The 15,248-nt window shown below is 40.6% G+C and overlaps 1 protein-coding gene across 5 annotated transcripts in view; it reads right to left on the reverse strand.

Annotated features, from left to right (window-relative positions):
- Positions 1-15,248, reverse strand: part of apeh (acylaminoacyl-peptide hydrolase) — a 149,292-nt gene that overhangs the window by 130,321 nt on the left and 3,723 nt on the right. For all 5 annotated transcript variants that reach the window (XM_048606205.1, XM_048606207.1, XM_020530955.2 and 2 more), the window contains exons 2-5: positions 8,495-8,624; positions 5,426-5,552; positions 4,091-4,181; positions 953-1,028 (exon numbers count right to left, since the gene is read on the reverse strand). In XM_048606205.1, the coding sequence (XP_048462162.1) occupies positions 953-1,028; positions 4,091-4,181; positions 5,426-5,552; positions 8,495-8,624 (424 nt within the window). The remainder of the gene's footprint in view (positions 1-952; positions 1,029-4,090; positions 4,182-5,425; positions 5,553-8,494; positions 8,625-15,248) is intronic.

A 15,248-nucleotide genomic window follows, 5' to 3' on the forward strand; every position in this document is an offset into this window, starting at 1 on the left:
TATAGCAGCTGATATGGAAATGTTTGGTGTTGACGCTGATTGCCTGAAATGGAAAATGCTCCATTTCAAAGCGCTGACAACCCACACTGTGGGAAAAATATTCACAACAAAAGCAAAATTAAAAATTTTAAATGTCTGTTGCCGAACTGTTGATATTATTCTTTATTAAATATAAATCACCTCACCACATATTGCCACTCGGCAGTATTAAGATCCATATTTCTTAAGAAATCCACAGTTCTAATGGACTTGGAAATAACAAATTTTGTGATGAAGCTTAATGCATGTTAAAAGCTCCATGTCAATATTGAATCTTGCAAAGCATAGGCTCTTAGTCCTTGACTGGAACATGATAAAACCTACATTGACAAAGGGAAATTTTGTACAAAATTCATTTGGAATGTAAGGCTGCCAGATCTAAGAGAATGCACAATAGGATAGCTGCTGCTTTTTCTAAAATAAAAGGGTAATCTTCTCCTGAGACAACAAGGTGTTGAGCTGGATGAACACAGCAGGCCAAGCAGCATCAGAGGATCAGGAAAGCTGACGTTTCGGGTCTAGACCCTTCTTCAGAAATGGAGGAGGGGAAGGGCATTCGGGTCTAGACCCAAAACGTCAGCTTTCCTGCTCCTCTGATGCTGCTTGGCCTGCTGTGTTCATCCAGCTCTACACCTTGTTATCTCAGATTCTCCAGCATCGGCAGTTCCTTCTATCTCGGTAGTAATTTTGTCCTGCTTTCTCTTTCCATTTCTCCAAAGTCGTAGCTGCAATTTATAATAGCTAAAGCTAAATCCTACTCTGTCATTGTCTGCTTTTGCTGAATATAGAAGAGAAAAAATCTATTTAACTTCCTGTATACAAAGAATGGTATACACTACTGGTCTCAAAGAATAAATAGAACAAAGTATTACTTTTTTCTGAAAAATATCACTGATTCCAAGTATAGTCTTACCATCTTCATACACCTTGCCATGCTTGTCAAGTGCAGTCAGGTTAATACTCTTCTCCTTGGAGTTTTTATTCCAGATCTGAAAGTGCAATCAGAGTGCAGGCAACAACAGACAGAAGTTCAATAATTGAGATAAATATATAGTTTCAAATCCAAATCAATACACTGCTCTCTTCACAGAATTAACATGGCTTGCAAATGTGATCGAGAAAGATTTTTTTTCTACACAAGTGGTTGGGGTCTGGAATGCACTGCTGGAAATGCTGTAGATACAAAAGTCAATTGGGGCAGTCAAGGGGGCATGTAATCACCCAATGTGTGAAGGTATAGAGAGGCAAATGACACAAAATCATAATGCTTGCTGCATAGCCATTGTAGGACCACGGACCGAATGGCCTCCTTCTGTGTGTAACAATTGTGAGAATGGGAAGATGAAAGCAAAAATTTCTAAATAAATTCTGGTTTACAAAACTTCACAAAAATAATATAGCATAAGCTACCCAAGGAGTGATCACAGATGATGATTTCAGTCAGTTTCGGGTAACATCATTGGGTCCCATGACTGAATAATAAAAGAAATATCACAAAATGGCTGAGCACCAGTTTAAAATCGATGGAAAACTGCAGAAAAGATGCATGTTATTTTTCACAAGCCACTAGCACCATTGTCTAATTCAAGGATTGAAACTGGATTGTTTAAAAAAAAAATCATTGATGGGATGAGGGCGTCACTGGCTAGGCAGCATTTATTGCCCATCCCTTATTGCCTAGAGGGCAGTTAACTATCAACCACATTGCTGTAGGTTTGGAGTCACATGTAGGCCAGACCTGGTAAGGATGGCTGTTTCCTTCCCCTAAAGGACATCAGTGAACCAGATCTGCTTTTCCTGACAATCTACAATGCATTATGGTCATCATTAGACTCTTATTTCCTGATTTTCTGTTATTGAATTCAAATTCCAAATTGCAAAGGTGGGATTCAGACCCAGGTGCCTGGACCTTTCCTCTGTCTCTGGATTTACAGTCCAGTGATAATGCCACTAGGTCATCGCTTCCCCAAAGAAGCTCCTGTAGTTCTGCAACGTGTCCCTCTCTGATTGGTTGTTGTTGCCCTGTGCTGTTGCCGTTGTCTCCTCCCTTGCAGACACATGACTCTGTCAAGACCATTGGTCCCATCTGGACTGGCTTGGTTCTCCGAGGGACATCCTTGTTGCTGAGGCATGGCGACCAGCTAGTCCACGTCTCCCCCAGACTAGTTCATCCTTAGTATGTACCATATATAACAATGGTCCTGTTTTGAGCCACCACCACCGCTTGGATGCATTTTTCCAGACATATAATGCCAAGCCAACACGGTCTCTCCTTTTGGAATACCTTCAACTTCGAGCTTCCCGTCCTCCTAGCCAGTTGTCCTTCTTGGTTCTGCTGTACCTCATCTCTGGTCTCTTCCAGCTACAGTAAGTCAAACATGGTTCTCAGCTGGCAGCTGGATATTAAGAACGCAGTGAACACTGGGTCATCACGTGTGGTGTGTTCTTATACATGCTGAGGAACTTGTTGATTTGCCATCCTAGTGATCCCACCACTTTTGAAGCCTTTAAGGTCTGCTTCAGTGTTTGAACAAATCTTTCCGTCTGGTAGCCCACTTAATATTTGATCCATGGCCCACTGAAACAGAGCTGGCACTGACAGGATGCCAAAAGGAAGTCGCTTGTAGTGGAAAAGGCACCCCTACGTGTCACTGTCGGCAGCAGCTGAGACTCCTTTGCAACTCCTATTTGTAGGTAGGCCTGCAGCAGATCCATTTTTGGAAATTTCTTTTCCTTTGAAGGTCTCTTTGTACTTGGCCAGGCTCTCTTGAAAACTCATGTTCAATCTTAATTTTTGTGACAAGGAGGGTCCAAATAATGCAAGGTATTCACCTTTTACTACATAGTTACTACATACTACATTTTTCCTGCCACCCGAGTTTAGTAACTGTTCGCAGCGCAAGGACCCTCAACGAACGCTCTCCACATCGGCCACTCCTTCAACGGCTCTTGTGATAGTGTACCATTCCTCCCTGGCACTGCCTGCAGCCCATGTCCTCTTGTAACCACTCTCCTCAACAACACTGGTAGCTCCCAGGTGCATAGTCTTTTCTTCAGTCAGTCATCGGCCCAAGTACCCTGGTGTGTACCTGGCGTCCTCTTGTAACTACTTCCCTCAATGTTACCTCCTTACACTGTTTTTGAAGTCCGGGCAACATCTCCTCTGGACAAAATAAAAATGGCATTTGCACGCAGCTAATGGGCTGGATCCCACTCTCATCGCCAGTTGCTATGTTGGTGGTTTAGTTGGAACCAGGAATTCTATACCAGGGAGACATGATAATTGTGAACAGGAACCTATTAATGATGCTCACACCTCCACAGCTGGTTCTAGACTACACTCAAGCTCCAACTCTCAGGATCACCTAACCAACTGTCTTGAAGGAACTGCACCCCTACCCGTCTACTCTACAAGGCTCAAATCAGCAGGGTGATGGAATACTCCCCTCTTTCCTGGATGGGTGCAGCTACAACACTAAGTTTGAAACTATCCAGGACAAAGTAGCCCACTTGGTTGGCATACAATTCATTACTTTGAACATTCACACCCTTAACCACCAATGCACAGTAGTAGCAGCAGAGTGTACATCAATAAGATGTACTGCAGTAACTCACCAAGGTTCCTTTGAAGACAGCTTCCAAACCCACAACCTCCACCATCTAGAAGGACAGATACATGGAAACACCCCTATCATCTACAAAGTCCCCTGCAGGTCATACACCATCCTGATTCCTTAAGGTCACTGGGTCAGAATTAACATTCCCTCCAAGGTGCAGGCTCAGAAGTCCAGCTAAACAGCGATCAGCGTTGCTGATACAGGACTTCCAGAAATGAAATTTCAGCTTGAAAATATTTGAAGAATACATAATAAACAAAGGTCATTTGAAGAATAATTTTTACTACAGCAACAAATGCACATGAAAAAGTTTTCACTCTTGGCTCTTCATCAAATAGATCAAAACTCCAAATTCAGTTTCAATGCCTTTCAGAGGTAGGTGTTGAGGCGTAAGCAACTATAAACCAAGTGATAAGTTGTGGTTACAAACTTACTTCCAGAAATTGCTTCTCCTCTCCCTTCTTGTTAGTGTGCTCACGGAGAACAGCTTTTAAAAATCCAGATGGAGACTCTTTGCTTAATAGCCTACAGAAGAAAGAAACCGTAATTGCACTGCACATTTTTAGTTTGAGTGTAACCACATCAGCATTGCAAATAACAATACACTAAGTAGATGGTTATGTTTGTTGAAGAATAAACATAGGACAGGCTTAGGAATTAACGAATGGGAGTCTGCTCCGCCATTCAACAAGATCATGGCTGATTTGCATCCCAATTCCACCTACGTTCTTCAGCTGCATTTTCCTCAATCCTCTTGGTTAGCAAAATCTATCAGTCTTAGATTTTAAAATCTTCAACTGAACTTTTTTTTTGTTTGAGGGAAAGTTCTACAATTTTCTGTGAAGAAGTGCTCCTTACCTTTTCTCTTGAACAATCTTGTTTTGATTTTATGGCTTCATTCCCTTGTTAGGGTCCTCCACTGACATGAAATGTTTATCTCGATCCAAACTATACATTTCTTTCAAAGTCCTAAAAACCTAAAGGAAGCGACCCTTTATCCTTCTAGATTCCAGTGAATCTAATCTCCGTTTATAATTTAATCTTTGGAAGCACTGAAAAATTCCAGCTTATCTGTGCTAAACAACTTCCAAGGCCACACTCTTTTTCTAGTGCTCAGAACTGTAAACAGTACACCAGACATTGTTTAACCAGAAGTCTATAACTAAAGCCAAATAGGTTTCTTTTGTATTCCAGATCTCCACATTTGAAGTTTAATATTCAATTGTCCTTTCGTACCTGACCACAACATTTGGGTGATCTGTGTATATTGACTTCACACTCTCTTTGTACCCCTATTTTTTCATGATTTAGAAATACTCAGGTGAATCCTTTGTCACACTCAACTGCACTGGAATTAATCCACCAGTTTTGTCTACTCATTTCATCTATCAATGTCTCTTTGTAATTTTATGCTCCATCCTACGTTATCCAACATGCATCAATGTTTGCATCATTGAATGTAGGATCTTTATTGCCGTTTAACATCTCACCTGCCTGCCAGCAGCTCTGGCAGCGTAGCAATTCCTGAACACTGCACTAATGTTAATGTTTTGGTTTCAGAAACAATAATATCGGGGTGGCGGGGGGGGGAAAGAGGAGGTAGGGGGTGCGGGGAGTGTGCTCAAGTGATGGACATGTTGGTACCTTAACGTCACCTTGTTAAGTTAGCTCAGTAAGGATCTTCTTGAGTTGATGCCTCAAATGCTCATCAAACCTTCAGAGCTCTAAAAAAGTGGAGCAGTTAATGCACAAATATATATTTTACTTACTCGCCCTGCAGCTCTGTGCAGTTTCCAGAAGGGCCTGTGTACACAATAGAATCTTCATCATAGAACATGATATATTGTCGGCAGAATTTCACCTTCTCTGCTCGTTCCAGATCTCGCTGAGACCATTCTGGAACAAAAAAAATTTAAAGACTTAATGCACTGAACATTCCATGCATGGTACTTTATTAAGAATGCAATTTTATATTTGGTCAATTAATATTTATTTAATTCTGTTTCTCAGATGAAACTATATTGAGATGGGTAATTTTAGGAATGCATACAGCTGCAGTACATTTAGTAGGAGGCTGATCTGGAGGTATAATAACTTAATATTGTCATATGTTTATGTAGAATCTTTTTAGAGGGAGTGTACAATTTTGGTGATAATTAAAATTTAGATATAGAGTAATATTCTTAAAAGGGAATGCTAACAAAATGCCTTCAGAAACAGATATTAGAGAGCTAAACGATGAAATGAATATCGATAGGCAGAATGCACCAGAAACTTGATTATTCTTAGATTGAATAAGTCGCATGCTCTGATAGCATACATCCCAGTTTTCTAAAAGAAATGAGAGTGGAGATCTCAAAGGCACTTGCAATAATTTTCCAAAATTCAATAGATATGGTTGAGAATCAGGAAGTGGCCAATTTGACATCTTTTTTCAAGGATACAAACAGCTTCCTTGAAATAACAGGACAGTCTGTTTAACACAAGTTGTGGGAAGGTTTTAGAAACAATTATCAGGGAAAATAATTCATGGACATTTGCAGAGATTCTAGTTAATTAAAAGACATGTAAACAGAAAATGCAGGGGAAACTCAACAGATTTGGCAGTATCTGTTAAGTGAGGTCAGTAACTCTTCTTCAGATCTGGGCTTGAAATGGTAACATGACTTTCCCTTCACAGATGCTGCCAAACCTGCTGAGTTCCTCCAGCAATTTTTTTTGTTTGCTTCAGATCGCAGAATCCGCAGTTCTTTGTTTTACTTCATTTGTAAAAGGCAGAATGTTGGATTACATGTTTGACTAAATTTTATTAAATTATTTGCTGAAATAACAGAAGGGAATGTAGTGGACATTGTCCATATGGATTTTAAGACAGTGTTTAACAAAGTACCACATAAAAGACTGATTAGTAAAATTAAGCCTCATGGAATATGAAGCTCAATGTCAACCTGGATTAAACAAATTGGCTAAATATAGAAAACAACAGGTTGTAGTCATTGCTGATTTTCAGACAGGAAGTTAGTAGATAATGGTGTTTAGCAAGAGTCAGTGCTAGGCACGCTGCCTTTTTGGATGCACATAAATGATTTGGATATTGAAACAGAAGGAATGTTTCAAAATTTGCCGATTAAACCAGATTTGGAGGTCTAACAAACTGTACTATCAACAATAACGCAGGTAGGCCAGCAGAATGGGCAGGCAAGTGATAAATGGAATTTAATACAGTGATTTGTTGCATTTTAACAGAAGGGATACGGACAGCAATATAGACTGAATGGTACAACTCGAAAGAACGACACGTGCACAGAAGAACCTGAGGTTCACGTGCATAGATCTTGGAAACTGGGAGGAAATTGAAGAATGATTTGCTAACTCTTAATCAAGTTCTTGTTTCAGTCTCAAAGATAAGATGGTCATTTAAGTCATGAATGACATCTTTTGGACTTTGATGTATTTTATTTTGTGTTCTGCTCAACTTAGCTACAGCCTTTGAATAGTCCACTACATCATCCTCCTTTAACATCTGTCCTATCCTATCCAGCCGAGTAGGATTGTTCTTGCCTGGTTCAGTCTTATCAAATAGTACCCAGAGCGTTTCCAATAATTACATCCTTTTCTATGTAATGTAATTTCATTATTTCTGGAATCCACTACTCCTTTGATAATATCATTCTTATTCCACATGTACGCTGACACTCTATCATCATTTCACTACCTTTCTCAAAACCCATCACTGACACTGTTTTCCTGCCTATGTCACTTTAACACTTCTGATGACTGAATCCTTACGTACCCAGTGCCGTCTCCAGGTTTTTGTTTCAATGCCCTCCTGGCAAACTTCCTGCCCTCCAAATCCAAAAACATTACTTTATTCCATATGCTGCCTAAATATTAACTGGTCCTCCTCAATAATTGCTGAACGAAATTGGCTCCCATTCCTCCAAACCTTTAAATTTAAAGTTGATTATTATCTCCATGGTCTCATCCCCTAACTGAAAAAACCTGGCTTTGTCTGCATTCTTGAGTCCTTTCATTCCTCCACTGGCAGCCATCTCTGCAATCATCTGGGCTCTTAGCTCTGGAATTCCTTTTTTAAACCTCTCCAATGTTTCCCCCTTGAAATGATCACTGCATTGACCAGTTAATTCACCCTGTTATACCCCTCTTTGATTTGGCAACAATTTTTGCTTAATTACACTGTTTTGAAATACCCTGGATGCTGATCTACATGGAGGCTATTTTCTAAATGCAAATAATTACATTTGCTGAAAGTGGAAGGTGACAGGCTCCATGAGACAGAATGTGTTTAATGCGTCACTCGTTATTTTGCACTCTACTGTTACAGCCTCACTGCCAATGTTCTCTCTTAATTAGACACACAGATAAAGTAAAATGGGTTAAAGGAATTCAGTAAAAGATGAGTAAATTTGTTATTTTTGAGCAGAGGGTAAATACAGATCTGAAATATTTAATGCTCTAGTTCCTCCTTCAAATGTTGTAGAGTGCTAAATAATGTTGATAAAGAATATCTGTAAGCAAGATGAAAACTTAAAGTTGCTGACTATATTCTGATCTGACCATAATGTATTCTAAACTACACAGTAAAATATTTCTGAAGAACAGTCATATTGGATTCCAAATATTAATATTGTTTTTCTCTCCACGGATGCTGCCAGATCTTCTGAGTTTCTCCAGCATTTTCTGATTTTATTTTAGATTTCCAGCATTTGTAGTATTAGTCGAGTATAAAATTACAAAACTGTTTCTCTCTAAAACAGAGAGCATTATTCCACTCAACCTGTTTAGACGTAGATGTCAAGCCTCTTGGCTTTAGTTACCTGTATAGATGTTGCAGTGCTTGCCCCCATACTGGGAAATGACCTCAGGTCCAATGCAGGCTTTCGACAGAGATGGGAATTTGCTTAACTCTTTGTAAATCTCTGCAATTTCATTGGGATTGGTGATCACCTTCAACAAGAAAAAGTGACATGATATATTCAGATACCAAGTACAATTTTCAAGTTAATCCATCAGTAAGGGTCTGACATTGGGCTTGGTTTATTTGTAGTATAAGCCACCTTTTATTCATCAGCCAAATTAATTGCACGATTTAGTACAAGAATATCCCATCCAATCAAGGTAGTATATTATAATGACATAACTTCCCATCTACTCTACATGTCTCTATGGCTCTGTGGTTACCAAATTAATAGTCAGAAAGTATAAGCACCACTAAAGAACTGAGTAGCTAACTTAGGTTTGTGCTTAGTGCAGGGCTAATGAGTGTTATACAGTCAGTTGTGCTATTTTGTTGGAGAAATTAAACCAAAACTAATGCACTTGCTCAGGTAAACATAAATAATCCAATTGTGTTGAAGAACAAGAAGTTCTTTGCTGCTCCTATCAACACATTCCCAACGAAAGACATGAAAGACATGTTCACCAAAACGGTCATTCATTTGTCTGTTTGTAGAGACAGCATGTTTGAACACAAAGGCCTCAAAACTGACACCAGGTTCATGGTCCACAGGGCAGCACTCCCTCATAAATCGTCCATGTCTATAAATGTACAGCAGAAATCTCAAATCCTTTGAGAAATATCACCAGCAATACCTCCACAAAATCCTGCAAATCCACTCAGATGATAGGTTCTCCAATATAAATGTCCTGTCTCAGGCCAACATATTTGATACTGAGGCACTGGTAAACATCAATCAGCATCATCAGGTATTGATCATGTCAGAAAAGTCTTCTAAAACAAGCTCCCTATTCCGAGCTTTGTCATGTCAATTGTTTACCAAGAGGGCAGAGGAAATGCTTCAAGGTCATCCTCAAAGCCTCCTGAAAGAAATAGCAGCTGGTCATTCTGCAGCTTAAAGCTTGTTCCATACAAGGTTTCTTCATGTCCTCAAGCAATTCCTTTCAAAATTCTAAAAACCTCAATCCAATCACCTTTCAATTTTCTATATTCCAGAATATGCAAGCCTAAATTTATATAATCTCACTTCTTAATTTAACCTTTGAACTTTTAAAACATTATTTGCACTCCTTCCAGGATCAATACATCTTTAAGATGCACTCAACAGTCCAGGTATGGCCTCCTTTCATATCCCTGACAGCAGACTCCCGAAGCAACCGGTCTAATCAGAAGTCACAGCAGGAGATATTCAAGAGGACAGTTGAATTTAAATACTTTGAAAATATCCTCAAAACATCCCTGATTAGATCAAATATCCCCACCTCACCTGGACTCATGTGAGTCCCTAGCTCGTGAACGAACAAAATGAGAAAAGTTCATTCAGAAAGGTAACGGTTACACTCAGATTTCATAAGGAATACAGAGGGAAATCATGTCAGAGACTGAACACAAACCTCTAAGCATTTCATTACCAAACATCACCTGCCCTGCATGTGGGAGAACCCATAGATTATGCATTGGATTTAATCAGCCATCTCATAACCGAGACTGGAATGGAAGCAAGTCATCCTTGATGCTTAGAAACTTAATGATCAGGATTTTGTATAACAATACCTCTCCTTTACATTTGAGCCCACTTGATATAAAAGTTAACATTCTAGGAGTCCTTTAATATTTTTCTGTATCTGATCATTATGTTTTTGCTATTTGAGCATATTAGACTTGTGGTTCAATGCCTCCATTGTTCCAGCTTTTCACAATTTAAAATATTGTCATAGAGAAAATGTCAGAGACTGTTAGAAAAATTCAAGGTAATCAAGTATAATCAATTATATTTGTGAAAAGGAAAACATTTATTGAAGTTGTTTGAAGTAGTAATGTTAGTGGCTGGTCAGCTCAAAAGGATAGAGCGTGCCGCTAATAACACCAAAGTCATGGGATCTATCCCTGTACCAGCTAATGTTGCTGGCTTCCCCGGTCACACTTTGACTCCAAGGACTTGGGTGACTGTCTGGGGTTGTGGAGTTTGCACATTCTCACATTGGTGGATTAGCCATGCAGCATCCAGGCATGTGCAGGTCAGGTAGATTAACCATGATAAATTTTCCAGTACTTGGCCCATAGCGTTGTAAACCTTGGCATTTCAAGTATACTTCTAAATACTTGTTAAATGTTATGAAGATTTTTGCATCTATCTCCCTTATAGGCATTGAGTTCCAGGTTCCCACCTTCCTCTGGTGAAAACATTTTTCATCTCATCTCTAAACCTTCTGTCACTTACCTGAAATCTATGCCTCCTGTTCATTGATCCCTCCACCAAGAGGAAATGTTTTCATATTTTCTATGTCCCTCATTATTCTATACATCTCAAAACGATGTCCTTCCCCAGTCAACTCGGCTCCAACGAAGACAATACCAATCTATCCAATCTCTCTTCATAAATAAAACTCTCCATCCCAATGAACATCCCAATAAACCTCCTCTGCACCCTCTCCAGTGCTATCACATTCCTCCTATAATGCAGATCCAGCACAGAATACTCTAGCTGTGCCTAACCTACATTTTGTACAAGATGTGGAGGTATCGGTGTTAGACTGGGGTGGACAAGGTCTGAAATCACACGACACCAGGTTATAATCCAATAGGTTTATTTGAAATCACAAGCTGTTAAAGCACTTCCCCTTCATCGGGTTAAGTGAAGAGAAGCACTTGGGCACAAAATTTATAAATCAAAAAGAGATCAAAGGATCATACAACTGATGTGAGTGGCATGTCGACAGGCTGAATAATAGGTCTCTGCAGGTGATCAGAGTGTCAGAAGGCGTGAGTAGAGTGTCAGCAGCTGAATAGCAGGTGAAGGGATGACCTATAATTCGATTAATTGAGGCAGAGATAATTACAAAATATTAAAAATAAGGTGGTGCTGGAGTCAAACTAAATGACTGGAATAACATGATAGGTACAAGAGTCGCATGCTGAGGGTCTAACCAAAGTAACAAGTAATCCAAAACTACAGACTAATTAAGGTAGAGAGATCGTAACAAGGTTATCAAGATGGTGTCAAAACAGGACAGCAAGGAAGATTTTACAGATACAGAACAGTGTGGTGGTGACACATGTAGTGCGACATGAACCCAAGATCACGGTTGGGGGCCGTCTTCATGGGTACAGAACTTGGCTATCAGTTTCTGCTCGGCAACTCTGCATTGTTGTGTATCTCGAAGGCTGCCTTGGAGGATGTTTACCCAAATGTCGGAGGCTGAATGTCCCTAGCCACTGAAGTGCTCCCTGACTGGGAGGGAACATTCCTGTCTGGAGATTGTTGTGCGGTGTCCATTCATCTGTTGTTATAGCGTCTGCATGGTCTCGCCAATATACCATGCCTCAGGGCATCCTTGTGTAGAAGGTAGACAACATTGGCCGAGTCACATGAGTATTTACCACGTATGTGTTAGGTAGTGCTCCCACGTGTCTATGATCTGGCATGTCTTGCAGAGGTTGCCATGGCAGGATTGTGTGGTATTGTGGTTGATGTTGTCCTGAAGGCTGGGTAGTTTGCTGTGAACAATGGTCTGTTTAAGGTTTGGCGGTTGTTGAAGGCGAAACAAGGAGAAGTAAGAATAATCTTGGCGAGATGTTCGTCGTCTTGGATGACATGTCGAAGGCTGCGAAGAACATGGCGTAGTTTCTCCATTCCAGGGAAGTACTGGACAATGACAGGTACTCTGTCAGTCGTATCCTGTGTCTGTCTTCTGGGATCGGTGCAGTTTATCGCTGTGACATGTCAGAACTGGCGATCGATGAAATGGGCATTATATCCTTTTTTGAGGGTGTCTTTCAACATCATTAATTGCCCGTCATGATCCTCCTCATCTGAGCAGATCCTGTGTATTCACAGGGCTTGTTAAAAAAGCCTTCCCTTACGGATGGAAGCTAGAGAAGTGCAGCATCACGAAGTTATCCACGGGCCTGCGGTAGACTAAGGTACTGAGGTGTATGTCCTTGATAGACACGTGTGTACCCAAGAACGAGACTGATTCTGAACAGTAGTCCATGGTAAATCTGATAGTGGGATGAAACTTGTTGATATCATTATTTAGTTATTTCAGTGATTCCTTGTCAAAAGTCCAAAGGAAACGATGGCATCGCTGCAACAGCCTCAGTACTGTACACCAACAGCTGCCAATTTCCAGACGCAATCCTATACCTCATCCACTTCATCCATCCTCCACCACAACGTCTTCATCTTCGACAACCAGTTCTCCATCCAGTCACACAGAACAGCCATGGGGACTAAATTTGCACCCCAATATGCCAATATTTTCATGCATACATTTGAGCAAGACTTCTTTGCTGCACAGGACCTCCAACCAATGCTGTACACCAGATCCATCAATGACATTTTCTTCCTTTGGACTCATGGTGAGGAATCACTGAAATGACTACACAACGATATCACCAAGTTTCATCCCACCATCAGACTTACCATCAACTACTGTTCAGAATCAATCTCATTCGTGGACACATGCAGCCCCAACAAGGATGGACACCTCAATACCTCACCTCTACCCGTAAGCCCAAGGATAACTTTATGATACTGCACTTCTCTAGCTTCCACCCTAAACATGTTAAAGAAGCCATCTCCTACAGATAAAGCCCTGCGCACACACAGGATCTGCTCAGACGAAGAGAATTGTGGCAGACATCTAAAGATACTGAAAGACGCTCTCATAAGAACAGGATATGACACTCAACTCATCAATCGCCAGTTCTCATATGCCACAGTGAAAAACCGCAACAACCTCCTCAGAAGACAGACACAGGATATGACCGATAGAGTACCCTTCGTCATCCAGTACTTAGTCAGAGCTGAGAGACTACACCATGCTCTTCACAGCCTTCAACATGTCATTGACAACAACGAACATCTCACCAAGATTTCAGCTCTGCCTCCACTTCTCACCTTCAAAGCAACTGTCAAACCTTAAACAGACCATCGTTTGCAGCAAACTACTCAGACTTCAGGACACCGTTCACCACAACACCACACAACCCTGCCATGGCAACCTCTGCAAGAAATGTCAGATCATCAACATTGATACTACCATCACACGTGGGAACACCACCCAGCACATATCAGCAGATACTCACGTGACTCGGCCAATGTTGTCTACCTCATGGTCTACAGGCAAGGATGCCCTGAAGCAGGCAGATGCTACAACAACGGATGAATGGACACCACATGACAATCTCCTGACAGGAATGTTCCCTCCCCGTTGGGGAACACTTCAGTGGCCAGCGACATTCAGCCTCCAACATTCGGGTAAGCATCCTCCAAGGCGGCCTTGGAGATACACAACAACGCAAAAATCGACGAGCAGAAACTGATAGCCAAGTTCCGTACCCATGAAGCTAGCTTCTAACTGTGATCTTGGGTTCATGCCGCACTACATGTGACACCACCACACTGTCCTGTTTCTGTAAAATCTTTCTTACTGTCCTGTTTTGACACCATCACATTTTTGAATTGTTATGATCTCTCTACCTTAATTTGTAGAGTTTTGGATTACTTGTTACTTTGGTTAGACCCTCAGCATGCGCCTCTTATACCTATCATGTTATTCCAGTCATTTATTTGTCTCCAGCACCACCTTATTTTTAATTTTTTGTAATTATCCCTCTGCCTCAATTAATCGAATTACAGATCATCCTTCATCTGCTATTCAGTTGTTAACACTTTACTCACACCATATGGCACTGTTGATCACCTGCAGAGACCTATTATTCAGCCTGTCGACACTCCACTCACATCATTTGTATGATCCTTTGATCTCTTTGATTATAAATTTTGTGCCCAAGTGCTTCTCTTCACTTAACCTGATGAAGGGGCAGTACTTCAAAAGCTTGTGACTTCAAATAAACCTATTGGATTATAACCTGGTGTCGTGTGATTTCTAACTTTGTCCACCCCTGGTGGACATGCACATTGAGGCCCCTTTCTGATCCCAGGATCCAATTGTTCATAAAGTATTTGCTTGCCTTGTTTGTCCTGCTTGAGTGCATCACTTCAAACTTATCATGGTTGAATTCCATTTTGCACTGATTAGCCCATCCGACCAACTCGTCAACATCCTCTTGTAATCTCAGGCACACTATTTACCACTCCAACAATTTTCTTAGCATCCGCGAACAACCATCCTACATTCAAGTCTAAATTGTTTATATATACACCACATTTAGCAAGGGCCACAACAATTATCACCTTGGAACACCACTGGACACAGGGTTCCAGTCACAAAATATTTCTCAACCACTCTCAATATCCTGCCACTCAGCTGATTTTGTATTGAATTTGCTAAATTAATCTTTTTCTGGTTGGCAAGATTGCAAAGAGTAGTGTGCCACAGGGGTCAGTGCTGGAGCCTCATTATTTTACAATTTATATGAATGACTTGGATGACAGGACCAAAGGTATAGTTGCTAAATTTGCTGATGACAGATAGGCAAGGAGGAAAATTGTGAAGAGGACATGAGGAAGCTGCAAAGGGATATAGATATGTTAAGTGAGTTGGTAAATATCTGGAAGTAAACTGTCATGTAGGCAAATGTTTAATTATCCATTTTGACACACAAAAAAATAGAAAAGCACATAATCCAAATCGGGACTGGTTGTA

Source organism: Rhincodon typus, chromosome 16 (assembly GCF_021869965.1).
Source record: "Rhincodon typus isolate 14 chromosome 16, sRhiTyp1.1, whole genome shotgun sequence".
Taxonomy (NCBI): Eukaryota; Metazoa; Chordata; class Chondrichthyes; order Orectolobiformes; family Rhincodontidae; genus Rhincodon; species Rhincodon typus.